This window comes from Embiotoca jacksoni, unplaced genomic scaffold (genome assembly GCF_022577435.1).
Source record: "Embiotoca jacksoni isolate LCO1_2020_lvr unplaced genomic scaffold, fEmbJac1.0.p SCAF_1, whole genome shotgun sequence".
Lineage (NCBI taxonomy): Eukaryota > Metazoa > Chordata > Actinopteri > Embiotocidae > Embiotoca > Embiotoca jacksoni.
In genome coordinates this window covers 18,947,593-18,973,341 of record NW_027185229.1, presented here as the reverse complement: position 1 = coordinate 18,973,341, position 25,749 = coordinate 18,947,593, and the positions used below count along the sequence as shown (strand labels likewise).

Here is a 25,749-nt window from a genome sequence, read left to right as displayed (position 1 = left end):
TTCTAAACTGAAGTTAGTCAGTAAACTAATTTGACTTTATTTTAAAAAAGCTAATTTAAAATGCTATTTTCCTTTTTAATTGTTGTCTTTTCTGACCCTTACAACATGCACTTGAAGAGCAGTTTCAAAACAGATGGAAGAAACTAAAGGTATCTGAGAGCACACAGGCAGCAGCCATCAGTGTGATGATATCTGCGTTTCTTCTATCGCCCCTTGTCGAGCAGCCAGACCAATGCAAGGGAAACTGAAACGAATATATGAGAAACCATGGGTGCTTTACCTTTAAACTGAATCACAGAGAGGAGCCACTCCCTTTTTTTGAGGATCTTTTCAACCTGAAGACAGGGCGGGTCCACAGTTTGCCCGACCGAGCTTATGGAAGAACCTTACCCAAAATGTAGTTGCAATCATTGAATCTGACGAGGCTATATTTTAGAGGAGTTATTGAAATTTACAGGTGACAGAAACTGAAAGGTGAGTTATCTGTACATTTTATCTCATTTTTAAGACTTTGTACAGTTTGTTCAATAACATATGTTGGTATGAAACTAAATCAGTTTGATTTTAGTGGGATGTGTCAAATAACACCAACACAGGATAAACTGTACAATTTCTAATTTGAACAACAATGAATCTATTTGGTGAGGTGTAATTGACAACGTTACAAGGAATTTAAGAAACTACTGATATTATTTTGACAAACATGGATTAGGGTATTTGTCTGACTCTTGGTTCCTACATGTTTTGCTTGCTTACACTTGTGTCTTTTTCTCATTTAATCAATGACACATGATCTCAGAGTATGTTAACTAACCTGATCTCTCTGGTAACTCCACCAGAGAATCAAAAGACAGTTGAAACATTAGACCTAACTTGAGCCTCCATGCGATACGACAAACAAACCAGTTTGGCTGTGGGCAGCGGTGGAAAGTAGGTTAACCAAGTGCATCTACATAACGTGCCTACATAATAAAAAAATGTGAGGTCTTTGTCGTTGAGTATTTCTCTTTAATGCAACTTTAGATATTCCACTCTTCTACATTTTAGAGGAAAATATTGTTGGCACGTCCTACTCCACTACAGCTTTAGTTAGCCTACTTTTAATATAAAAAGCTTTTTTTATATGTATATATTTAAAATACAAGACATTGTCAAAGTTAAATATGTGGTTTCCAGCCTGTTTTTGGCTTTTCCTGTCATACAAAAAGCAGTGTGTAGTTGGGGTCACACTTAAGATGCCAATCAGCTACACACCAAACAGAGATTTTTTACATACATATATATATGCAAATCAACTAAACCGATATTTAATTGAAAACAGAATGAAACTTGTTGCTGGCATCAAACTCAAAATGAGCTGTATTTTTTGAGAAAACAATATAAATTTCTGTTTCAACATTAGATATTTTGTCTTCTATTTCCAGTTAAATACTGATCAATTTTGAGATTTGGGGCTATTGTACTTGTCCAAAATACACATTTAGTTGCGTATTTGTAAGACAGCAAATTTAATCAATGACAAATATGAGTGACTGCCCAGTCCTACTTAGGGCTGTGTGAATTTGAAAAAATAACTTCTGTTGAATTGTACTGAAAAAGAGTAAAGCATGTCGTCCTCTTTTCTCAGAGTTCCCATTTGATTGGCTACTAACACTCTTGTCATTGTTCATGTTATACTGAAGTTGAACACCAGCTTTTTTCCAACTATGGGGTAACTATACATGTTCATACAAGTACTTTATTGTTTATACTCTTGTGCCAAATGACTTTCTGAGCATGCGCTCAGAAACATTTGCTCATTTGTACTTTGTCTTGACTGTATAACTGCAGAAACATACAGAAGGTGAAGAGCATTTTAAAATGCGTGCTTTGCGTTCCGGCTGTGCTCGGAGCGCTCTACTTCACGTTACCATGTTTGAGGCAAGTAACAAAAGAAATGTGCAATAGATACAATATGTTTACTCTCAGTTTAATGCAATCTGATACAACAGTCCTGCAGTAACTGTTGCTGAATTGACAGTAGGATTAAATGACTAACCCCTTGAACAGCTTCAATAAAAACTGAACATTGTTTAAATTTGGAATTCATTGCAGGACTGTCGAACTAGAACCATCCGCTTCAGCCGGGTGCACATACTAACTGACAACTCAGCATAGATCCATTTATTACCTGAAACGCAAACATTATATCACCATACAATAATGTGATTTTTATTTTTCTAAACTATGACGTGTTTTTATATCAGACTTTTAATAGGTGTCTTACCGATGGGAAAATGCCGTTTGGAAAGTGCAAAGATCCTGATTCTGGACAACAGCGCTGATGCCAGCCTAGACCTTTTGTAAGACCCTTTAGACATGAAGTTTTGGCTTCACACAGTCAAAATGCATTTGGTCCTCGGGTTCTCAGTCAGATCCACTCCTCCCTTCTATACCTAGCTCTTACAAATATGGTAACTAATGGCCAAAATGCTAGAGAAGAAGCTTATAACCGCCACAGAATGACTTGAAATACTTGCTGAACCACATTCTATGTGTTGAAATGGTTTTCTTCTGTTTCAGGTCCAGACAAGATGTGCAAACATGCACAACTTGGAACGCCCCCATCATCTGGGAGGGAATGTTTGACCCTTACCTGTATGATCAGATGCACAAGCAGAAAGAATCATCTGTTGCCCTCACTGTATTTGCCGTGGGCAGGTTAGTTTTTACATTAATACTGTAACAGTCTGGGTGACATGTTAGGTTAACTATTCAAAAGTGTTCTATCTTGTTGTTGCTGTATTTAGATAAGTTGTGAGACCTGTCAGTCATCCCTGTACCTATGACAGTGAACAGTGTGGGACAGCCGCCTGTGATTGCAATGCTATAACTGTTTCCATAAACTGTTGCCATGCCTTAAATGACAAATTCACCACTTTTTATGAGTCCAATCTGTATTGAAAGTAAATGTAGCCAATTTAAGCAATACACACAATTTTCTGTGTTTCTGGGAAGCAGCCAAAAAACCTGTTGGTCGTCCAGCACTAGCCAAGCGCCACCATTTGACATGTACAGCAATGTTGTTGGTGGCCAAAAGAACTACAGGTTAATGAACCTGTCTGGCTAGCAGGTAGGGGTCCTTCTCTAGATCCTGCCACAAAACAAAACCTTGTTCTTGAAACTTGTACTACAACTAATTTCGTTTCCAACAGCAAAAAATGGCCTCCCAAAATATGAGAAGATGTTATGTATGGGGGATAAACTTTATAGTGTATTAGCTAATGTATTTATTTGAGCCAGACTACATGGCTGAAGAAATGCATCAAAGAGAAAGAATACTACGGATAAACTGGAAAATACAACTAAAACCAACAAGGGCAGAGAGATCAGAGGGCCACTGAATGAAAACTTTTGTCACCAGTTTTGGCCAAAAAGTGGGTGAGACTGGTGATACGTGGCAATGTCGGACAAGCACTTTTTTCAACACGTGGTGTTGTTTGTATTTACATTAGCTGTTAACATTACAGAATATGCTTAATACCAGTATCTTCCCTGATGAATAACCTCTGTCTTTCCTATCTTTTTCTCTGAAAACAGTATCGTCTGGTTGGTTATTGTTTTTTTTTTTCTTGAGTGGGTGCTGCAAGAGCAGAGACTTGTATGCAATGCATCCTGGTACATGTAGGCATTGCCAGCACGGCTCGGGAACCAGGAGAACTCAGAAAACATTGACAGAAATCTGTCAATGTAGCAGACACTAACAACTTCCTGTGTGCTGCTGTAGCAAAAAAATTTCCCTTTGGGCATTAATAAAGTAACTACCTAACCTAACCTAACTTTATTGCTTTAATGGTCTACATCTGACTGGTCTTGTGTCCACTACCACAGGTACCTGGACGCTTACCTTGAGGCTTTCCTGAATTCATCAGAAAATCACTTCATGTTGGGTTTGCCTGTGTCATACTACGTGTTTACGGACATGCCAGAGAAGGTGCCGAACATCAAGCTTGGCCCTCGGCGAAACCTGAAAGTGATCAAAGTGGAACGACACTCCAGGTGGCAGGACATCTCTATGATGCGAATGAAGACAATATCGGACATGATAGAGTTGGACATTCGCTACCACTGCACACACATCTTCTGCTTCGATGTGGATCAGGTGTTTACTGGGAGATTTGGCTCAGAAGCTCTGGGAGACTCGGTTGCTTTGCTTCACGCCCACTACTACCACCTTCCGAAAATGTTATTCACCTATGACCATAACACAAAGTCCAAAGCGTACATGGAAACTGGGGATTTTTACTACCACGCTGCCATCTTTGGAGGCTCGTGGAGAAGCATAAAGGCGTTGGCTGACGCCTGCTACCAAAGCATCATGGAGGATAAACAAAATAATGTGGAGGCTTTGTGGCACGATGAGAGTCATCTAAACAAATATTTCTGGCTTCACAAACCAAGCAGGGTGCTTTCACCAGAGTACTGCTGGGACACCAGTATCGGCTACAGGCGTGACATTCGAGTCACCCGACTACTGTGGGCAGCAAAACATTACGATACACTGCGCACACTCTAGTGTGCTTTGGCGCATGGACGAATCTGCATAATCACCATCTATATTTCATTAATTGCAAAAACCGAAATATTTTGACAAACATGTCATGAACAGCAAAAGTGGTAACATAATGTATTCAGTGTTTCTGTCACTTATGTTGATATATCCGGCCATTCATTATCTATACCCGCTTTATCCTGAACAGGGTCACGGGGGAGGGGGGGGGGGGGGGGCTGGAGTCTATCCCGGCTCACTTTGGGCTAAGGCAGGGTACACCCTGGATAGGTTGCCAGTCTATCACAGGGCTGTTTATATATATTGTTATTGTTTATTCATGACCTGAATAACGTTCTAGTTTATTCATTTTTGTGTTGTTTGACTGTCTAAGTTGATGTATATGCATTTTTAAACCCTCGACCGTCTTGCACTAGTAGATCCAAATGTCATTTAAAGCTTCCCCCTTTTCTGATGAACAATATTGATTGACCCTGAATTAAATTAACAAATCTCTTTTATTTTGACAGGGAATTTTCTATGTTAGTAAAATACTTGATTATGTCCATCTTTCCTCTTGAGGAAGGCAGTTAGCTTTTTCCTCATCTGTAGCCACAGTATTGATATCAAATACACAATAATATTTATTTTAGAATTGTTTTAGATTTTCATTTTCTTTTAGCATTTCAGATGGATAGATATGTCATCCCTAGATTTAAAAAAAAAAAGTATTAAAATGTGGGCAGTTGACATGCCATAGGAAACCCTGTAGAATCCCATCTCTGCGCTCCTGTTAAGTATTACCGGGTAGAGTGTGCACGGCATGATTGGCATCTTTGTTTTTTATTTAGCTGGCGGGCTTAGAGATAGGACCAACTGCCACATTAATTTTCATTTTCCAGGTTCTTGGGTTTTGAACCCTGTCAAAGCTTGGGTAGCAGAAAATACAACTGTAAATTCATGTAAAAAATGAACTGTAATTATCAGGTTTAAGTTTCACTTGTCTGCATTGAGAAATCTATATTATTTTGCACTTACAATGCAATAATTAATAAACCTTAAGATTCCTGTTTATTTGCAGGTTGCATCTCATACTGCTCATGTACGTTAAAAACATTTTATGACCTTGTTCTGTTTTTGTATGTATGCATGTATATATATATACATAGGCAAAGTATATATACATACATATGTATACATACATATATATGTATTCATATACTGGTGAGAACTTTTTAAGAAAATGTTTGGTGCTTGATGCTTCAAGTTACTTGAATGTATGCATGTATGCATGTATTGATGTATTGATGCTTTAAGTAGCAATTTTGACAGGTTCATACATTGTCATGCCTACATTGAATGCCTTTCTACAACAGTGATTGCTGTGCTTGTTTTTGTTTTTAAATTTGAATGATACAAAAAAAGTACATTTATAAGACTGTTTCAAGGCAAAATACAATATACTGTACTAAAACCACCTTGTTCCAGAGAGGGTTTTTTTTAGGGACAGTGCCTTTAAAAAGAACATTCAACTCAATTTATCAATTGTAACAATGACAGTTCTGTTAAAAACAAGCAATTATTAACACTGGTGAGGGTATTCATAACAATCATTAAACTCTGACAATATGTAAAAGACTGGTGAATGCTGCAAGCTTCAATCGAATAAAGGTCAGACCACCATGCAGCACGTGGTTTGATTTCCTTAAAGGACGTTGTTAAGCAAAAGTTCCTTTAGCTTTGTGCAACACATTGTGGTTTGACATCACTGCACTTCAAAGACTCTACAACAGCAACAATTCTCAAGCCATTTATTTAGCTCTTGTTTTTCCGATGCTGTTTAGTTGAGCATCAATCTCTTAAATGTCTGTTAGCTCAGTTTTCATTAATTTACTCATTCTTTATGCAAAATAAAACTGTAACTTTACAGTTTGAAATAAAAGGAAAGTGTGAAACTTTAGCTGACAAATAGATGTAGAATCTATTAGATTTACCTGTGAGCAGTCATTCTGATGGGGTTCGGTCGGTTCGTATTAATGTACTACAAACTCAGTTTAATTAAATTCTGTTATTTATTCATTTAATAAAGTAGCTTCCGTACAGTATATTCAAGTTGCAGAGAGGAAACATCAGGACTTCATACTTTCAGAGTTGCTGAGCGCGGTCGAAGGACCTGAGCGGTCCGGGTGGCTCTGCATGGAGGTCAGGTTCAGGTAGCCCATCTCCGCTGATCGACACAAGGGCCCAGAGATGCAGTAGAGAGGGGAAGGAGGCTTATCAGTCTGCTTGCTGTGTGTAGTGTCCAATAAGGCCTTAACTTCAGACAGGTCCGGACACATTGCGCTGGGGACAAAAAGTTCCCACAGATTTGATGGTGTTTTATTTCACCAAACAAACACATTTTGATCAAGTTCGGAATCAGGATCAGACCTACCTTTTCACAGAGAGAGATGTGAAACCCTGTCGGTGATTTGACATTTTCTGAAGCTCCTAATTAAACATAATAAAAACATGGCATTCATGTTATATCATTTTGAAAATAAATGGGGCATTCTCTATTGTGTGTGTTAAGTAAAGAAGACGGCATCGCTCTAAAAACAGCAGCGTGGGTCGGTCAGTGTTTGTCAATCAATCCATTGTTTTCTTGTGTATTTAAGGCAATACAGCTTCTCAGGTACTAGCGTGCCTACCTACTTTTCCTAGTCCTTCATATGATAGTTTGGAAGGCAGTTGAGTTACATCAGCTTTATATTGGCCATACCCTCAGTGTATGAAAGAGCACTACCGCAGGGCGTTTGTCCCAACGGCTGTCAGACTGTTCAACACCAGCCTAAAATAATGTAGCACTGTATGTCATAGCACCTGGCACTTTTTTTTCATCCCAAGTTATATTTATTTTTGTGGTATATAAGTTTGTGTATGTGTGTGTGTATTTATTCATTAGTCTTACTTTTTCTAAATAAATTATTTTTATCTATCTTGTTTTTTATTGTATACATATTTGTAATTTTTTTCTTATTGTGTGCACCTTTTTTCATAACTGTGTTTCTATGCTGCTGTGATGACTAAATTTCCCCACTGTGAGATGAATAAAGTCTTATCTATCTATCTACTGAAAGATGACAAAAATACCTGGAGAAGCAGTAATTCCACATCACAGCATGTGCATAAAGATTTAACTGTTACCTCAGCCAAGTGAAGCGACTGCATGTTCTGCAGGCTGCGTTCCAGGACAGAAAGCTGGTTGGACATATGGAACATTTTGTTTCCCAGTTTCTTGTTTTCCATCTCTAAAAAATCCACCCTGCAAAACAAAATAAAGGTCTCATTTATGTTAATTATGACATACTACGTAAATGTACATTATTTGAGTATATAGCTTCAGTAGCAACTTTTCCTTTTTAACACTTTCACCTTGAATATAATGTGCATAATGTGTGGACTAGGTGTTTTATCTCGCATTGAATGTCAGTAATTTCAGTACCTGAATTTGGACAAAGACGCTGCTAGATTACTGTCATTTTTGTTGTGCTCCTCCTCATTCAGCTGTTGTAGAAGCCTCCTCCTCTCAAAGAGTAGTTTCTCATTTTCCACAGTTATGCTGATAACAAGCTCTTTCTCCTGGAAATGAATAAAAATGAGAATTACACTCATCATTTACCATCATATCACCATCATTTACCATCACCACACTTGAGAGCGAAATGTAGGATCAAACTTGTGTCAGTACTGAAATTACAAATCACCTATAAGTCAGCAGCACCCTCCCTTATAGATGCTTTAGTAATTGAGCATCGTCACCTTTAAAAAGAAGTCGTCAACAGCCTGTTTCATTGGTCAAAAATATTAACATACTTTGGCTGCAGAAGGGAAGAAAAGCTGTAACCGATATCTGGTAGAAACAATTAGTGATCCACCAAATGCATCCAAAAACCAAACAAGTAAATTGCCTCATGTTATTTAGAAAACACAACATAAGGAATAAGACAAGATATATTTTGAAAACGGAATTGAAATTACTGAAATTCAGTTATGCGACTTTAAACATCCTGATTTGTTTTGCGTTAAGGAGAAAATTCACCTTTGTTAGTGAATGGGAACACAAAGATAACTTCCTCTCTAGACTTTTTATCTTTTCATCACGCCACGTGGTTTCATCATCAAGTTTCTGTTTGGCGCGACACAGTTTTGCCTTGTGTTTTTCCTTCATCTCGTGGTATTTACTGTAAGCAGATGGACAAAGACATGACTCATTAAATCTGTTTTTGACGTAAAAAATGGATTTCACTGTGGCAAAAGAAAACAATGAGATATTATACATTACAGGTAAATAAAAGTCTTGTATTTTTTTAAACATACACATTTATATAAATTTAAAAGAATGCTGTATTTTCTAGTGTCTGAACAGTTGGAATACAACATATACAGTATAATAATATGACATTATGGCACGGTTACCTTCGCTCTTTGTCAAGACATTGAAGTGTTTCACAGATTTCCTTCTTCAGTGTCTCACACTCATCTTGGGTGATCTTCATTACTTCCTGATAATCAGGACACTCCTGCAATTCAAAATGAAAACCTCAGTAGGAGCAGAAATTTGCGATAGACTCTGGCACATTCAACTTCATTCACAGCTTTTATACATGGAAGGCAGCCGTTTCTGCTCTCCAGTACATGTAAATAGGCATACTGAAAAACAAAAATAAGTTTTAATGTGTAACCAGACATTGTCCTGACAAAAGAAATTACCCCATGTGTTGTGTTTTCGTTGCACAGCTGTGTGTGCAGCTCTTTATCCTCTGTCCTGAAGCAGTCTTCCAGCTGAGAGTGAGTATTTTCCCAAGCCCTTGAATCTGCCTCTTTTTGCTGCCACAGCCTTCAAACCCAGACATGGACACACACTTACAGCATGTCTTACTGCAAACTTGAGCGGTGGCATGCACATACATGAAAGGTAAAAGGGTAGATATCCTACTTTTGATCATGGAGGTTGTTTTCCTTAATGCATATTTTAGATATGAGGTTATTGTTGTGGGAGTTACCCAACTGCTGCTGAAGAGAAAGTATCTGAAAAGAAAAGAAAAAAGATTTGACATCTTGCAGTAGGAAACATATGCATTTCTCTTAGAAATATACAATAAATGTAATGAACTGGAACCTCTTCATATTCTTTTGTAACACTGATTCACTCACTTGTGACTCCTTCTCCAAAAGGTATGTCACACTGAGTTTATGTTGTAAATCTCTTCAGGTCTGATTGCTCTGTATCACCTCAGTTACCCTGGATTTATATGACAGTATCAAGAAATGTATTGAGCAAAGCATTATTTCACGAGTTATATCGGCTAAGGTGTATGACACAAAGTTTAAAGGTATATTATTTTTTAAAAGACTGAATCAGCAATACAGTTGTGTTTAGTAAAAAAAAACAAAAAAAAAACTAAACAAAACAAAAAAAAAAACAGGTTTCCTTTACAGACAGATATAGTAGACAGTAGGTGTAACCCAGTCGTAAAACTGCGCGGGTTATAGTATGTTTCCTTTGTTGTTGTCTATTTGCCAAACACAGTGTCAATCAAAGCCACTTTGTTCAGATGTAGTTCTCATTGGCTATATCTGGCAATGCAGGTTTCTGATTGGAGGAGTAGGTTAAGTCCCACCCCTCCAGGTAGCCGTCTGACTGAGCGCAGCTGGAGACCGCGATATTCTTCAGCTAAACACGGGACAGTAAAAAAAAATTGCGTGAACAATAAGTCGACCTTTTGAGAGAGTTTCTGTGAAGAGACGGGAGTTGTCCAAACACCGGTGTGCCAGGAGTTAACCTCGTTTGGCAGCGTCTCGGTGAGTTCAGCGAAGTTAAGCTGCAGCGGCTAACTGTAGAAGCTGGCGTTGTCCGTCGGTGTCCTCCTCGCCGATATGTGAACTTGGCGTTGTATTGTATTTACGGTTGTGTTAGTCAGAGCTTTAAGCTGCAGTTAATTGAGCACCATTCTGCATTGATATCCCCGGTGGGAAAAGTATGATTCATAGCTCAGTTGTCCTTCGGTGTTATGCGTTTGTGTTTAAATTCGTGTTGCCCTATTTTATATCGCAGCCATACTGTGACGTCATGCACTCCTCGTGCCAATGATAAAATGTAATGTTTGTTTTAAAACTACCGAACGACGTCGCAGGTTTCTCCCCATGTGAAACGCATGTTTGGAAGACAACCCCGGCTGCCAATAGACACGGCCTTTGGATGCAGCTCACCAGGGGGGGGGGCAGAGTGGGGGGGGGGGGGCAGCAGAGGTGTTTGGGAGGTGTAAGGTGTGGAGGAGACAGATGAGGGTGGTGAACTAAACCTGTTGAAGAAACAGTTTAGCTCATTGGACCTCTCCAGGGCGTCCCCTGGTTGTCTCTCTCTCCAGGGAGTCCCCTGGTTGTCTCTCTCTCCCCTTGAACCCAGTCATCTCCTTCATACCGGTCCACACCTCCCTCACGTTGTTCTGCTGGAGTTTGGCCTCCAGCTTCCTCCTGTAGGAGTCCTTGCACTCTCTCATCTTCTCCTTCAGGTGGCGCTGCACTCTCCTGAGCTCCTCCCTGTCCCCAGACCTGAAGGCTGCTTTCTTCTGATTAAGAAGCACCTTCAGGTCACTGGTGATCCACGGCTTGTTGTTGGGGAAGCGGCGTACAGTCCGGGATGGTACGGCGGTGTGTTCACAGAATTTGATGTATTCTGTGATGCAGTCCGTCATGCTGTTGATGTCCTCCCCATGTGTGTCCTCCACACAGCACATCCCAGTCCGTGGACTCAAAGCAGTCCTGCAGGGATTGCACCACCTCTCGTTCACATAGGCTGCAATCCCTCCACCGTTCTTCTTGCCGCTCCGCACAACGTCTCCGTCCGCCCGAACGGTCCTGAAGCCGGGTACGGCCGCGCTGTGGTCCGGGAAATGGGAGTGCAGCCGCGTCTCGGTGCAACACGTGATGCTGCACTCCCGGTACTCCCGCTGGGTCTTTACCAGCGCGCCGAGCTCGTCTGTCTCGTTGGCCAACGACCTCACGTTCCCCGTTAAGATCGCCGGTACCGCCGGTTTACATTTCCTCCTCTTCGCCTTCAGCTGAGCTCCAGCTCTGCAACCCCGACGTCTTCTCCGAAGTTCGTCCGGGATCTCAGGCCTCACTCCGGGCAGCAGCAGCAGCAGAGGCCTACTCAGCGCGATCAGCTGATCACGCAAGTAAACAATAACAATGCCCCCAACCAGAAAAGTGGAAAAATTACGGTCCATTGTCTGACCGTTTACTTAACACGCGTGAAGAAAAAAAAAACAACAACTCCGAAGAGAGGAGAAAGAAAGAAAAATACTTAAAACAAAACACACTCGGGGGGGGGGGGGGGGCTGCTGTAACAGGCTGCCGCTAGCGCGGCGCCATCTTACTTTGGATGCGATTTTCAGTAAGGCCTTAGAGAACTGAATTTAGTGATCCCGTAGAGTAACAGCCTTGTTTATATACAGGCTAGGTTTTTTGAGTTACCTGGAAAACCCTGTAGATTTTAGGTTTGGATTCTCCTTGACGAAGGAGATGGCGAGCCTCCTTTAACCCGGAGGAGTCGGACCACGATCACCTGCTGTTCTACGGAGGAGACCGTCCGTCCCTTCATCCGAGTGCACCAGTGTGGTAAGAGCTCTCTTTTGTACTAAACTGACTTGACTGGACCTATCTGACTAAAAAAAAAAATACTGTTACGACCTCAACACGGCATCATCTTAAACGTTTGGATCCAAAGAAACTCCAAACTTTTTGCGCTAAAGAGACAATTTTCTTTCATCACCTGTGATGTTGAGAACAAGTTCATGAGTGTTGTGTTTGCGAGCTGCTGAGCAGTTATTGTTACTTTTAAATGCACCAAGTATTGCATATGTTGAACCTAAAATGTGAGCGTAAATAGTTTAATGTTTTATTGTTTGTTAAAGTTTACTACACATTGCAGTTGAACGTAACCCCACGGCTCCAGGTGATTATTGTCCGTTATCTCCTTACAACCTCCCTTACGAATCGAGAGCACATTTGAGTCTTCTGTTAACCCTGCGCGGGTCACATGAAGATTACCCAAACTGTTTGATACGGACTTAAATGTTCTGCTCTGTTTGAAGACAGCTGTGAACTTCTAACGCTTGTAATGCTCGGGGATCTGTGCAGCGGGACTTACTTCAGCTAACTCGTTGGCTCGGTCAACCTGAAGCTGCACAGTGACGAGCTGCTGCTGCTGCTGCTGCTGCTGCTGCTGCTGCTCCTCCTGCGGGGAGGACTCCAGCCGCTCCACCTCCTTCTGCAGAGATTCAAGACATAACAAGGATTCACGGAGCTACCAAACGTCTGCGGTGGCAAAGGTCCACATTCGAAAGTTATTTTAGGAGGTTTAACTGGGAGCTATCGCGCGATGACAAAAAAGGCACGACGACTTTCACTGGGTGGTTATTAGGAAATACTTTACATCTTTAAATCTGACTGCGCTCAAACTAAAGGAATTCAGTGTGTGGTTTTTACACACATTTTATATACAGTAAAGAACCAATTTCAAAGAATAGGATATACTGAAAAATGATTTATTTCAAAATATACTGTCCCACATCAGCTACCAAACAACTTAGTCTGCACAATTCAATCACACACTGTTTGGCATCTTGTTTTTACGGTTTCAGAAAGCGCACAATATATATATATATAATATCTGTAAATATTTGAAAACAATAAATGTCTTGTCTATAAGCACTTTCAATTTAAGCCCATTAATCTTTTAATTTTAATTCATATACAGTGTTTAACCTCTGATATTCTTTTATTTACATTGACTGACTGATAATAACTGATTCCTTCAACCCTTGTCTCATAAGACAAGATCATTTGATACATCAAGGCCACATCACTTTGAAGTATTTGTCAAATCAAACTTTACACATTTATTTGTTTGAAATAAAGAAGCCATGGTAAAATAGCTACCGTATAGGTTTGACAGCTGAACAAACTCTTTATGATAACCAGCCAAAGTTTCCCAGTCGAGTGTGTTTTTATTTGTAATAACTTACAGTTTCCTCTTTTTCCAGGAAGTGTCTTGTCTGTGCAGTGAGTTTGTCTTGCACATTTCTGCAGGTGTGGTGATTCTGTGCCTGATCTGCTGTTTGAGCCTGAAGCGAGTTTAGTAAAAAAAAGACGGTGCATTTTCAACACGTACAAAAACGAGGAGGTTTCTACCGATGATTTAGCAGGAAATATCAGTCTTTCTGTCACCAGTCTACACTGTGTATTTTTCCCCTGCGTTAAACTGCCATCAATGTTGAAAATGAAAATGAAAATAATGTCTCTGATATTTGCATGAGCCATTTGATGCGGAGTTACATTCAACTCCAGTTTAAGACTGAATGTGGGATGGGCCGACTGTTTCGGCGTCAGATGAGATGTTCAGACATCTGTTGAGGTTGACGTACTTTGGCTGATTCGTTGGCCTGAACTTGCAGAGTGAGGAGCTGCTGCTGCTGCTGCAGAGCTGACTCCAGACGCTCTGCCTTCTCCTGCAGCGATACAACCTGAGAAAAATAGACAATAACGCGTATTATCAAAAGTATCAATTACTGCATTTGCTTGAGCCAAGTCCACATCAGATCACTCCTCCATCCTCTTCCTCCCGCTGATATATAGAGACTGAAACGGAGATCTGCAGCCCGTAGGACAGATCACTTGTTAGTCAGACCAATCAGCCGCCGTCCTACAGCGTTGTTTTGCGCACTTGAACTGAGAGAAGGTCAAAACCGCAAACGTAAATATTAGCGACTGCACCGACACGGTCGCCGGCTTCACTACGAATGTTTATGGAAGACTTTGTCTCCACAAACAAGAAGGAAAATAAAGCCTAACCAAACGCCATGAATTAATAATAAAGCCCCTGTAATTCTCTATGCACAGACCACACCCTCCAACCTCCACCTGTGGTTTACTGGAGGTAGGGCTTGGCTGATGGACGATGTCCCCGATGGCTCACTCATCGCGATGGGAATCCAGCACCGTGGCTGTGGTGACACAAATTATCTGCAATTTTTCAACCAATTGTGGAGGATAAAACGCTGCTCAAGCATTGACATAATGTGTTAAGAAATCACTGATGTGTTTGGGAACAGGTTTTGTTGTCCTGGTTAATGTCTAGTTGTCATAACGGACACGATTAACACAATGACACTTGCTGACAATAGTTATTGTCCTTCTTTGTGCTCATAACAGGTGTCAGTCGTAGGCACGCCCCTTAAAGTCAAATCGTGTGGGTAACCGCATTATGGGTTGGTTGCTATACACTAGTGTAAGTGTAAACGTCAACACCATGCACTGCTCACCCACAATAAATTTAAAAAAATTTCTCAGATATTAAAGATAAAGGGAAAAAAAAGCATAGAGGAAAAACTAAGATTCTTTTTTGTAACAATTATAATTAATACTGTAACATTTCCAGACTCAAAATAATGAACATTTTACTGTAAAAAAGAACTACAGTACAAACATAACTGTGAACTTTGTTTAGGTCTTAAATAAGCTTTGCAACACACAGATCTAATAGAATCACCAAAAGTACAATCTACCACTACTTTAAATACGGGCCCACATGCTTTAACAACGTAGGCTGAAATGTCTGACTTTGTCCTTCGTTAGCACAAATGATGGCAATAATTACATGTAATTTATAATGACCTGCCAACTAAAAGCAAAGATTTGAGTGAAGTGTGTGCTTTGTATGTGGGGAAATTATAAATTCAATCCTATTCTCCAATTTCAATGCAAAAGTGTTTGCTGCAAAAAAAAAAAAAAAAAGTTTAAATCAAAATTCTTCAGTGTTGTTTTCTCACCAAATTTCTTCCAGCGGGAATCTTACCGTCTGCTGCACAGAGCTCTTCTCAGCATCCAGTGAGCGTACCCTGTTCCTCAAGGCTCTGATCTCAAGGTCAAGACCATCATTCAGCTCTTTGGCCTTTCGCAATTCCACTATTTCTTTTGAGATGAAATCAGATCATTTACTCATCAGATTATAAATAATACATGTTAAGGAGTTCAGTGTTATCATGCATTCTTGTCAGTGAAAGCGATTTTGAGTATTTTAACTTCAAAACACTTCGAAGGGTTTATTTTTGTACATGATTCACACGGGTCTGTACACACTCTTTTGAAGTCTGGACTATCTGCTGTAAGCGTTGCTCACGGTCATACTTGCCAATAAAAGATCCTGACGAGCATACTTCCAGTGAAAGGAAACTAAATCCACAGCACCCGTTCTGTGCAAAACTACATTCCAAAGTATATCTGAAGCTGACGTGAGGCTCTTTACACTCATTTTCGTACAACATTTCCTCTTTGTGTTTCTCCAACAGTGTTCCCTTGCAGAGCTGCAGTGGAGGGAACTTCACTGTAAAACACTGGCAACATGTGCGAGACGTACCCCGCCCTCTCACCCCGTGCATGCTGGGACAATGAACCCTGATCAGGATGAGCCCGGATACAAAATAGTAACACAGCTCAATATCCTTTCAACAGTACATGCCCCCAAAACGATGCTGGCAACCATTCTGAAAACGGCTTGTAGAATACATATCAAAGAAATAATCCTCACCATATTTCTTCAGTTTTTCTACTTCCTGTCTGAGTTGTTCCACCTCCTGCTCTGCGGATTGCAGTTCAGGCTCTGCAAAAAAAACAACAAAAAAAACATGCTAAAATAATCACACTTCCACACTTTTCTCTGCACAAAAGTTGTTAAATCTGTTTGGGCATTTTGTGACATTAAAATAACTTCTGAACTTCAGTAAGGTTTTTTTTTTTTATTATTATTTTTTTAGGGATTGAGCTGAAAGTGGTGTTTTTTTTGTTTGTTTTTGTTTCTTGCAATCATGGCTGATTGGTTTAAGGATAAAGTAAACGAGAGGAAAAACAGAGGTAGTTGTGAAAGCAGGCTAGTGTGTAATCACCATGAGAAATCACTTTTAAGAATTTTCATCTTTAGTGGCTGATTCATATCTCTCACCATACGCTCTTTGCGTCAGATGAGCAGACTCCAGCTCGTCGGTCAAACGCCGGATCTCGTTGTGGGCCATGGCCAGCCGGCGGGAGCCCTCCTCCAGGTCCCGCTCCAGACGGGAACATTCCCTCACTAAAGTACCTTCCTGGCCGGCCGAGTGTCTGGCCTCCGCCTACAGGGACACGCAACAACTTACAAAATGGCAGATAGTAAATTGAGTGACATGCTCTCAAAGGAACTCGGCACGAATTTGAGCGAGAATGTTCCGAAAGTCGTGCAAAAACTGACGGGACACCTTGAGAATCACACTGGATCAAGACGCATCAGAGGTGTCGTGTCTTGAATTTCCTCTGCCATGCAAAGGTCCCTAGCTTGTGCTTGTACAGAGCTTAGTAACACTGGAACATAAAAATCAAATAGATTAATGTGGTTAATGTGAGTGCTGCTGAACAAGGGTTTGGAGTAAACATGCAAAAAGATACCTGGAAGTCATATATTGTACAAAAATTGAAGTCAGCATCAGTTCTGAATGCAGTTTTAGTGTATGTTAGTACTTAATGGGATGCACGGTGCACTAACAATACATACATACAGGAATAAAAGTGGTTTTGCTCTGTGAAGCTTTGTGGAGTCCAAAGAGTCTTTTCCACGAGCCCTGCCCGTGACGTGGTGCCCCCTTGTGGGTAGACTGTGAAATAACATCGGTTGACAATCACAATCCGACACAACAAAACCAACGAATCTGAAACATACTAAAATATATACATTATCCAAATTAAACTGAGTTATGGTATAGTGACAAGCTAAAAGTCACTTTTTTTTGTGTGTATTTTATCAATCTTCAGCATATTATGGATGCTATAAGAAAAAGAAGAAGAAGAAGACCCCATCGTGGGACAGTCATCCTCTAACCTGGCGTGCACTGGTGTTTAACGATTGTGCTTCTGTCCTCATCAGGCCAGCTGTGTTTCCATCACTCGTCTCCAGCAGGGAAGCCCTCTCCACGAGGAGGTAAGCCACCTGCTCACTGGGGCTGCTGTGAACCAGCTCTGTGAGACCCTGCTGGTACAGCATTTTAGCCACCTCGCTTATCTGGGCGTCTGCCACAATAAAGGAAGAAGACGTCCTGCTTACTACTGAAAATTTGGTGACTGTTGTTATAAAAAAAAAAAAAAAGGCAGTTAAATTGAAATATACTGTATTTGGATTGACAATTCTAAAAAAAAAAAAAACTGACCTGACCTGACCTGAAAAATGTATTTTGTATTATTGGTCAAATTTGAGCATAATTAAGTAAATCGTTTTGAGGATTATAAAAGAAGAAGGAAGCAGATGTGTGTATGAGTGAATGAGACAAAAACGTCTCCATTATTTTTTTTTATTATTTTTTTTTTAAATAAGTATCATTTATGGGTAAATACAATTATTTTATAAATCTGCATGAAAAGAAGTTTGTCTCTACCCTCGGACTATTCAAATCTGTGAGTGGTGTACAGGCAAAGCTTTCCAACCTTGAAGTGACACCAAACGCCGCAGCTGCTCCATGAGCCGATCGTTGTCATCTTGAATATCCTGAGCCAAAACATCTTTGTGCTCTGTGAAGATTCGGATCTGCTCCAACGACTTGCGTACCTCGCAGACCGAAAAGAAAAGCCAATATCTTGGTGCCTGACAGACACAGACCCCCAGGCCCTCTCTTATTCTTGCTCGTCTTTACAATTCCCGACTCACCTCTGCCATCTCTGTCAAGTGTTGAGAGCGGTGGGCTTCCAGATCCCCCGTGACACTGCTCAGACGGCTCCTTGTGTGCTGGAGGGCTCGCCACATCAAACACAGCTGAGCCTCCCGGGGAGAGCCGGGAGCAAGGCCTTCCCCGCTGCACCATGACGCCACCTGCTGCAGCTCCTGTCGGTGACAAGTACGGGTGATCAGTTCCATCATCTATCTGGCAAAGTCAAACACGGATGATCAGTTCCATCCAAATGTGAACTTTTCTTTTTTTTTTTTTTTTTTTTTTGTCATTCTAAGAGCGTCTTTGCAACTTCAGAGAAGCAGAAGACATGAACGAGTAACAAGTGTTTTTCTACACCGCGTGAATGCGCCTCCCAACTCTCGACATAACGGGCACGTCTCTTGGCTGAAGTTGTTTGCGTATTTTTGGGGCAGCAGCTGTTTCTTTCTGCGAAGACAGCTGACAACGCCGTCCGACCGCCCCTTCCTTGTGCATCCTTGTGCATCTGTGGCGGTCTCAAACCTGGAACAACTGAGCAACCAAACTAAAAAAAAAATAATAATAACTTACTTTGTCTTATATGTACGGTAATAATCCCCTCAACTCTGCAGCCAAACTCTCCGAAAGCCACGAATGTTATTTTAAAGTTCCCGCTGTGTAGGTTTCAGTAGGAAACAACGTGTAGCCACAGTACGTCTTTCTTTTTGGTGTAACCACAGAAGAACATGATGACAGGCTCACACTGTTTGAATATCAATTCGCTATTGCGAGGGAAAGTTCACGTGTTTTCTGTACCTCTGCTTGATCCATTTGTCCAGCGGTGACAAACGAGCTTTCGGCCGCGGTTTACAGTCACATTCAAGCCTCCGACTTCTGTCGTTTTCCAGTGGAAATGTCCAACACGGACTCAGAGCATCAACTCTCACCGAGACAGAACAGTCACAAACAGAGTCCCGTAAAAAACGAGTCCGTTTGTTTTCGCGGTCAATGGTTATAACGATACGTGACAAAGATGGGCACGTTTACTGCACTCCCAAAAACAACTTTGTGATTAAAAAAAAAAAAAAAGATACTCCAAACTTTATATCCAAACCAGTGAGAGGAGTAAAACCTAACGCGTCTTTAATACTGCAGGGATGTACAAAGCAACGTCCTATCACGTCCTGTGGCTTCGACAGCTGGTGGTTCTTGTAAAAAAAAAACAAAAAAAAACACTCACTGCGCACAGAGATTATTAGTTGTCCCTGGGTCCCTGAAGGCGTTACGGGAGACCTTTAAAAGCGTGTGTAGTTCAAGTTCACTCCGAAACATCAGTAAACACGGACATTCTTGTGAGAAACCATTTCATTTTAACTTTTTGATTCATTGAATAATCTGTGGTAGATGATTTTACTCAAGTACTGTTGAAAGTAGGCTACTAATTTGGGGTACTGAGTATTTTAATTTCTACTTTATACCCCTTCTCGACTCCACTATAATTGAATGCAGTGTTCTCCTCTGAGACCACAACATTTAGTTGACAGTTATAGAACTTTTATTTAATAAAAAAAAAAAAAAATGTTTGCGACTTTTTGCTCAATGATGAGCTTAATAAACTGCACTGGCTCAACAGTACAAAATAGTTTAAATTAGCACCACCTCAATCAATCAAAAATGTACTTCAATACAAAATATGTAACAATTGCCAAGCAGACCTGTGATGAACTAAACAAAACAAAGTAGAAATAGGCTACTCAAAGAAAATAAAACGTATGTGACATTTTAATGCTGGACTTTTACTTGTAATACAATGTGGTATTGTTACTTTTACTTAAAACACGGTCACAAACACTATTTATAGGTTAAATAATCAAATATTTGTCTGTAGTTTGGTATAGGTATCCATTGTTGTTGCAGCTGCCAGTAATAAAGCATGCTTATTATAGAAGAATTTGGGATCCAACCATATACTGTAACGCTATTAAGAACAATAAAAAAAAAAAAGGAACAAAAAGCTTTACAAGTTACTCAGTTGAGAATGACCACATCAACATTTACGCATAAACAACTTTAGTGCTGATAATTTGTGAAGTATGTTGTGTATTTATGTTTTAATTGTATTGCATTGTATTGCTTCTACTGTGTATATTGCGTTGAGGGTGAGGCAAATTTCCTCCCCTCGTAAGGCAAAAAAAAGTTTATTTCTAGCAAAGCCAGTGTAATTTTACAAAGGAGATTTTATATACAAGTTAATATCGTCTTAAATTTAGGACTAAACTCTGTGTGCTGTGTCTTGGGTGGTCTGAGATTTCCTGCAGTTTACAGACAAAAGTGGGCAGTTATCAGCTCTGATTTCCTGCCTTGTAGGGAGTAGTCTGGTGGTTCTTTATGCCAAACTTCAAAGCTGGATGAACAGCATGAGTACATGTGCAGCACCGGCAAGCAAAATGTGTCTTTATAAAATACAGCCATTGCCAGCCCACACATCTACTGTTCTGATAAATATGTTTCAGTTGTGTGATTCTTTTTGTTCCCTAACACAGCCTCTAATGGAAATATGCAGACCGTCTTGTCGTATTTTGTTTTTCATATCAGTGCAGATTGGGTGTCTGCAAAACAGCTTTTGAGAATATGTCGTGTTGGTCCGGGTCCGGAGGAATGCTATTTTTGGTGTTGAGCTGGTCCTTACCACACATTTGAGGGGGAGGGCAGGGAAGGTTTTGAGGAAATGGGTGTAGTGAACTCCTCCTATATCTAACTCCACATTCCTCCTCTGTCCCCTTCTCTCCAAGCTCTGGATGTAAAACGTCTCTAACAGCAGAGAAAGAGCAGCAAACTAAGGAAACAGAAATCAGAGGATCACTCAAGGGTTTAGATGCAAAGGCTTTGAGGTAAGAATTCCATCCAAAAGCAAATCTTGGTTATGTTGGATTACACAGCAACGACGTGCCTGAGTTTTCTGACACATGCAGCTACGGTCAGATGAAACTAACGCGTCTGTGTGATGCAGGAGATAAAAATTAAAAAAAACAAAAAACTCCTTAATGGTCTTGCTTCAATATTAATGAGGAGGCTTTTGTGTTCTTCCATTGTGATATGCTTTCATTTTCTGTGATCTGTACTTTAGTTCTGTGTGCCAAGTACCTCGAACTGTTATGTAATACAGATGTGGTCAACGCATGCCTTGTTGAATAGTCAATAGCAACAGTAACTTCCCTCTATGGATAGAAGTGGGTGACAAACAATACAAACTCCCAAACAGTCAGGGACATACAAAATGTAAAAGTGAACATCGAGCATGTCAGTTTGAAAATGGTTTAAATGAACAGTTTTCATATTTTAGTCAAAACATTTGATTCGACTATAGAAACATATTTAATTTGCGCATAACCCCCTTTCTAATTAGCTACAAAACAATAAAGCAGTCAAAATGAAATATATATTTTAGGAGAATTCTTTTCTTATATATTTTGTTCTGTAAACAGGCAACAAATATATATATATTTTTTTTTTTTTAATTAAGCAATTTTTCAATAATCAGTATTTAGTCATTTTTAGCAGTTGTGCTTTAGTGAACTGAAACTACAGAGTCGTACTTAATAATGTGACTTCCTCTTTGTGCTGGCATCATCATCATCATCATCATCACAAATATTTATAATGGAAAAAGTCATTCAAGAGATAGAATTATAACAGTTGTTGTCATTTTCAACTCATTTGTTGTAACTGTTGTTTAAAATGTACATTCAAGTCTTAACTTAGGTTTTAATACTGAGTCATTCATTGGTATTAATCAGAGTTTTTGCCATTTCACTTCGCAACCTTTTCACAGAAATGCCTTCTGTAATTTAAAATCGGGGAACGTGTTTAAAACTTTTTGAAAAGTGAATACATTTGTGTATTTTTTTCATACTTGCTGAACCTTAAGCAGTGGTGAAAGACGAAACATTTACTTCAAGGATCTAAAGTAGAAGTACTCATTATGCAAAAAGTACCAATTCAGAGTGTTAATATTCATCATATATATGTATTACTTCTTTGACTTGTACATTTGAGCAGTTTTGATGTTTTACTGGTATAGAAGTAATTTGTGCAGTTGAATAGACTAATCTATGTAAAACAAAGCATAATAAAGTGATCATACATTTTACACATCAAATATTGATCTGAAAAGTAACTAGTAATTACAGCTATGAAATACAGTAAATGCAGTAAAAGTACAAAATTTCCCTCTGCTGTTTAAATGAGTGGGAAATCAAATTGTATTCAAGCACAGAACATGAGTACACGTACTTAAATACAACACGTTCTACCTCTGACCTTGAATGTGATAACAGAGTGTCATCCTATATGTTGTATCCAGATTTAGAAAAAAGGACACAACAGTAAGTCAGACCGTTGGTGGGCCGCGTGTTTGTTTATAGAGGTTACAGGGTGCCGATGATCTGATGTATTCCTCGGAGACTGGACAGACTCTGAAGATACAGTGAACCCCCCCGTCCCCCCTCTTCTGTCTGGCATGCTTGTGGCTTGTTTAATGGGCAGAGTTTCCGCACAAGGCAGAGAGCCCACTGATCGACGCCACTGAAATCTGCTGGCCATTTGAAATGACAAAGAAGGGAAGTTTAGCAGCGGTGAATGATGGTCTTTTTAAGTTCTGGCAGCAACACTGTTCAGTCTATTTAGTGATTCATTTATAAAAATCTATTAATCATTAAAAAAAAAAAAAAAAAAAAAAAAAAATTCTTTTATCTTTCTTGAAAAACATCACAGGGTTGTTTGTACACGGGACACCAGCTCTTCCTCACGTCTAAAAAAATAGCCATGGTCTTCCTGCTCGTATTCCTAACCGTGCTCCATTTGGTCACCTTGGCCATGCTCCTCATCGCCACCCTGGAGAAGGTGAGATACAAGTGCAAACCGATGTTTTGACTCATATTTCCCCACTTCTTACAGCAGATGTCACTGTTATTCTATGTATTGCAGTCTGTGGTATTACTGTATACGAAGAAGAACTAAACACAAAAATGCTGCACGTCAACATACTCACTTTGCTTTTGATCGTCGTGCCTTTGTCTTTTAAGGTGTCAGTAATCGTGCATTTTTTTTTTTTTTTTTCATTTCTAAATCATGCTTAACTACAACAACAACAACAACAAAAAAAAATCATCTTTCTCCTGTACTCTTTCCACTTTCCTCCCTGCAGTCTTGGTGGATATGGACAGACTCAGAAATCACAGACATCTGGTATAACTGCTTCCATGATAATGACACAAAAACCTGGTTGTGCGCCGCTACCAGTGACAGCGGTAAATTATTGAATTATTTGTCACGTTTTCTGGATACATGTTTGTTGATTTTCTCATATGTTGCACGTCTGCATGACTGGATATTGCAGCCTGATGCTTTTAGTTGTATTGCAGTGTCTTGACACTCATTCTGTGCGCTGTTCTCCCAGACTGGCTGCAGTCTATCCAGGCCCTCATGGTCCTCTCGGTGGTCTTCTCCTCCGTCTCCTTCCTGGTCTTTCTGGGTCAGCTGTTCACCATGTCCCGAGGAGGCCTCTTCTACTTCACAGGCCTCTGTCAGGCCTTTGCAGGTTTCTTCAAAGCTTATTCCTTTAATCCAAATAAAACTGTGAAAAGGACAACATGACAGCATTTCACATTTTCACTTTCTTTAGGACTATAAAAGTTTCTTTTTTAAAAAATGTTTTACTAAGATAACTCAGCTGTTTCAGTTTTTCTTTTGGCAATTTAACTAGTTGTTCACAACTAGGTGTGATGTGATGAATTATGACAGCTTGTTTTCTCGATCTTTGCTATATATTCTTTTTAAATCATGCCCATATCCTTCTGTATAAATGGAGGTTTGAGTTTCAACAGATAGTCATTTTCTCATTGTTGACAAATCTCATGAAAATATCAAAACTGGAAATAAACGGGGCCAACAAAAAAGCATCGTCTATGTAGCCAAAGCCTGATATGAAGCAGCTTATACCTCTGTGCCACAGACATCAATTTATTTCCAAACTCTATTACAGTAAAAGCACACCAATGAGCCTGTTGAAGCGCTGCCCTCCTGCTACTCTAAATACTGCCTAGTGACAAATGTGTGTCAAACTGCAGCTGAAAATAGTCCTCAACATGTGCAACGTTAACTCTTCTTTCAGTAGCATTTGACTAAAAGCTGCAATGTCATTCTGTCTTTGAGAATTAAGCCTTTAAATATGTGGCTCACTTTTAGATTTACATCTTCAGTAGGAAACGGTCAGCTCGAGGCCGAGTGTGACAGACAGTGTCGGGAAGGCAGAAAGAAAGTCAGAGAAACTGACTAACACATTAGGAGTTTGTTAAGAAAGAGACAAATGTAGAGTAACAACACTCAACACTGTTTTTTTTTTAATTTATTAAATATTTAGTTGGGCATTGTCTATGTGTCGTTAAAAAAATACATTAAGCAGAAACCTTTTTTTTTACCTGTGACTTTTTCAGGATTTACAGACTTCGCCGCTTGCCTCATCTTCACCTTCCACCGAAAGGAGATCTTTAATGACTCCAGGGATCTGAACAAAGGACGTTTTGGCTACTGCTTCATCCTGGCGTGGCTATGTGTCCCTCTCCTCCTCGTAAGTGGAGTACTGTACGTCCACCTGCGCAAGAAGCAGTGAGCCAAGAAATGGAGACCTCTTATGAAGAGCGTGATGCTCTTCTCTCTCTTCCACTATTTTCCAATTGACAGTAGACACACACGAGGAAACAAGAAGCGAGAATGAAATAACTCTTTAAATGACACAGTTCTGTATTTTTTCTGACTCAATTTCCACCCGAGCCTGCTGCACGGCATGTTGGACATTTAGTCGTCATGACGGCATGTCGGGCAGAAACACAGTGCTGTGAGCGCCGTCACACGGAAACAGATCATGATAACTTTAAACCAGTCATGCAGTGAGATGCAAAGCTCATATGAATTTGTTACATGAAGGATTCTGACAGAAATTTCAGGTGATTAGTGGAAACTTGTTTTTATTCAATGGGTTTGATTATTATGTGGAGCTCAAATGACTTGCTTTTGTATTTTGTATACAGTTTATATGTCTGCTCATTAAAAAAAATAGAATTAAACTCTACTTTGTGAACAATGTTATGAACTTTTGTCACCAAATGGTGAAACACGTCAGCTGTGCTGAAGATCATTTCTGTATTTAAAGGGGTTAAATCTGTGTAACCACTGTTGTGTTTTGCCTTAGAGGGCTTTATCTGTGACACGGAGCAGGTGCAATCCTCCGGCATAACACGGTGGTTGCGAAAGGGTGCCTCTCCTTTGTCTTTTAATCCCTCATCAATATTTGGCATTCGTTGTTTACTTTGTTACAGTCTGCTCACATTTCTCTCTACAAAATAGAGAAGCAATATTGCTGCAGAAGCGTAAACAGCTTTCAAAAGAATTTACACCGACACATAAAACAAACTG

General features: G+C 39.9%; 3 protein-coding genes across 5 annotated transcripts; 2 read left to right on the top strand and 1 right to left on the bottom strand.

Annotated features, from left to right (window-relative positions):
* The first annotated feature begins 383 nt into the window (after positions 1 to 383).
* On the top strand, positions 384 to 4,735 carry LOC138199778 (alpha-1,3-galactosyltransferase 2-like). The gene is made up of 6 exons (XM_069151984.1): positions 384 to 474; positions 1,628 to 1,711; positions 1,831 to 1,920; positions 2,247 to 2,342; positions 2,563 to 2,700; positions 3,871 to 4,735. Exons 2-6 carry the CDS (start codon positions 1,707 to 1,709, stop codon positions 4,553 to 4,555), a joined length of 1,014 nt encoding a protein of 337 aa, XP_069008085.1. The 5' UTR covers positions 384 to 474; positions 1,628 to 1,706; the 3' UTR covers positions 4,556 to 4,735.
* A 1,742-nt stretch (positions 4,736 to 6,477) lies between these two features.
* LOC138196046 (coiled-coil domain-containing protein 30) lies at positions 6,478 to 19,509 on the bottom strand. 3 transcript variants are annotated; one of them, XM_069145729.1, is made up of 19 exons: positions 19,093 to 19,509; positions 18,297 to 18,470; positions 18,077 to 18,197; positions 17,478 to 17,665; positions 17,158 to 17,253; positions 16,572 to 16,737; positions 16,161 to 16,232; positions 15,429 to 15,544; positions 13,999 to 14,097; positions 13,600 to 13,698; positions 12,723 to 12,842; positions 9,507 to 9,598; positions 9,281 to 9,407; positions 8,987 to 9,090; positions 8,610 to 8,751; positions 8,013 to 8,149; positions 7,715 to 7,832; positions 6,963 to 7,018; positions 6,479 to 6,871 (listed from the first exon to the last, which is right to left on the bottom strand). In XM_069145729.1, the coding sequence occupies exons 1-19, from the start codon at positions 19,105 to 19,107 to the stop codon at positions 6,658 to 6,660; spliced, it is 2,256 nt and encodes a 751-aa protein (XP_069001830.1). In that variant the 5' UTR covers positions 19,108 to 19,509; the 3' UTR covers positions 6,479 to 6,657. The 3 variants fall into 3 exon arrangements, with proteins under 3 accessions (XP_069001823.1, XP_069001830.1, XP_069001839.1); XM_069145722.1 differs by lacking the exon at positions 19,093 to 19,509 and having other exon boundaries at positions 6,478 to 6,871; positions 18,297 to 18,712; XM_069145738.1 differs by lacking the exons at positions 17,158 to 17,253; positions 17,478 to 17,665; positions 18,077 to 18,197; positions 19,093 to 19,509 and having other exon boundaries at positions 6,488 to 6,871; positions 18,297 to 18,710.
* On the top strand, positions 17,522 to 25,380 carry emp3a (epithelial membrane protein 3a (MAM blood group)). The gene is made up of 6 exons (XM_069145752.1): positions 17,522 to 17,576; positions 21,069 to 21,167; positions 23,050 to 23,178; positions 23,483 to 23,585; positions 23,735 to 23,875; positions 24,771 to 25,380. Exons 3-6 carry the CDS (start codon positions 23,101 to 23,103, stop codon positions 24,944 to 24,946), a joined length of 498 nt encoding a protein of 165 aa, XP_069001853.1. The 5' UTR covers positions 17,522 to 17,576; positions 21,069 to 21,167; positions 23,050 to 23,100; the 3' UTR covers positions 24,947 to 25,380.
* Positions 25,381 to 25,749: the final 369 nt, after the last annotated feature.

Bases quoted from the DNA above. Each gene is read 5' to 3' on its own strand.
- LOC138199778 (XM_069151984.1), top strand. The intron at 1,921-2,246 runs GCAAGTAACAAA...TTTTTATATCAG, and splicing joins TTCACGTTACCATGTTTGAG to ACTTTTAATAGGTGTCTTAC. The intron at 2,343-2,562 runs GTAAGACCCTTT...CTTCTGTTTCAG, and splicing joins GATGCCAGCCTAGACCTTTT to GTCCAGACAAGATGTGCAAA.
- LOC138196046 (XM_069145722.1), bottom strand. From the start codon at position 18,506: ATGATGGAACTGATCACCCGTACTTGTCACCGACAGGAGCTGCAGCAG. The intron at 12,843-13,599 runs GTAAGTTATTAC...GAATCTCTGCAG, and splicing joins TCCTGGAAAAAGAGGAAACT to AAGGAGGTGGAGCGGCTGGA. The intron at 9,091-9,280 runs GTAATTTCTTTT...TTTGAATTGCAG, and splicing joins ACGAAAACACAACACATGGG to GAGTGTCCTGATTATCAGGA.
- emp3a (XM_069145752.1), top strand. From the start codon at position 23,101: ATGGTCTTCCTGCTCGTATTCCTAACCGTGCTCCATTTGGTCACCTTG. The intron at 23,179-23,482 runs GTGAGATACAAG...TCCTCCCTGCAG, and splicing joins TCATCGCCACCCTGGAGAAG to TCTTGGTGGATATGGACAGA. The intron at 23,876-24,770 runs GTTTCTTCAAAG...TGACTTTTTCAG, and splicing joins CCTCTGTCAGGCCTTTGCAG to GATTTACAGACTTCGCCGCT.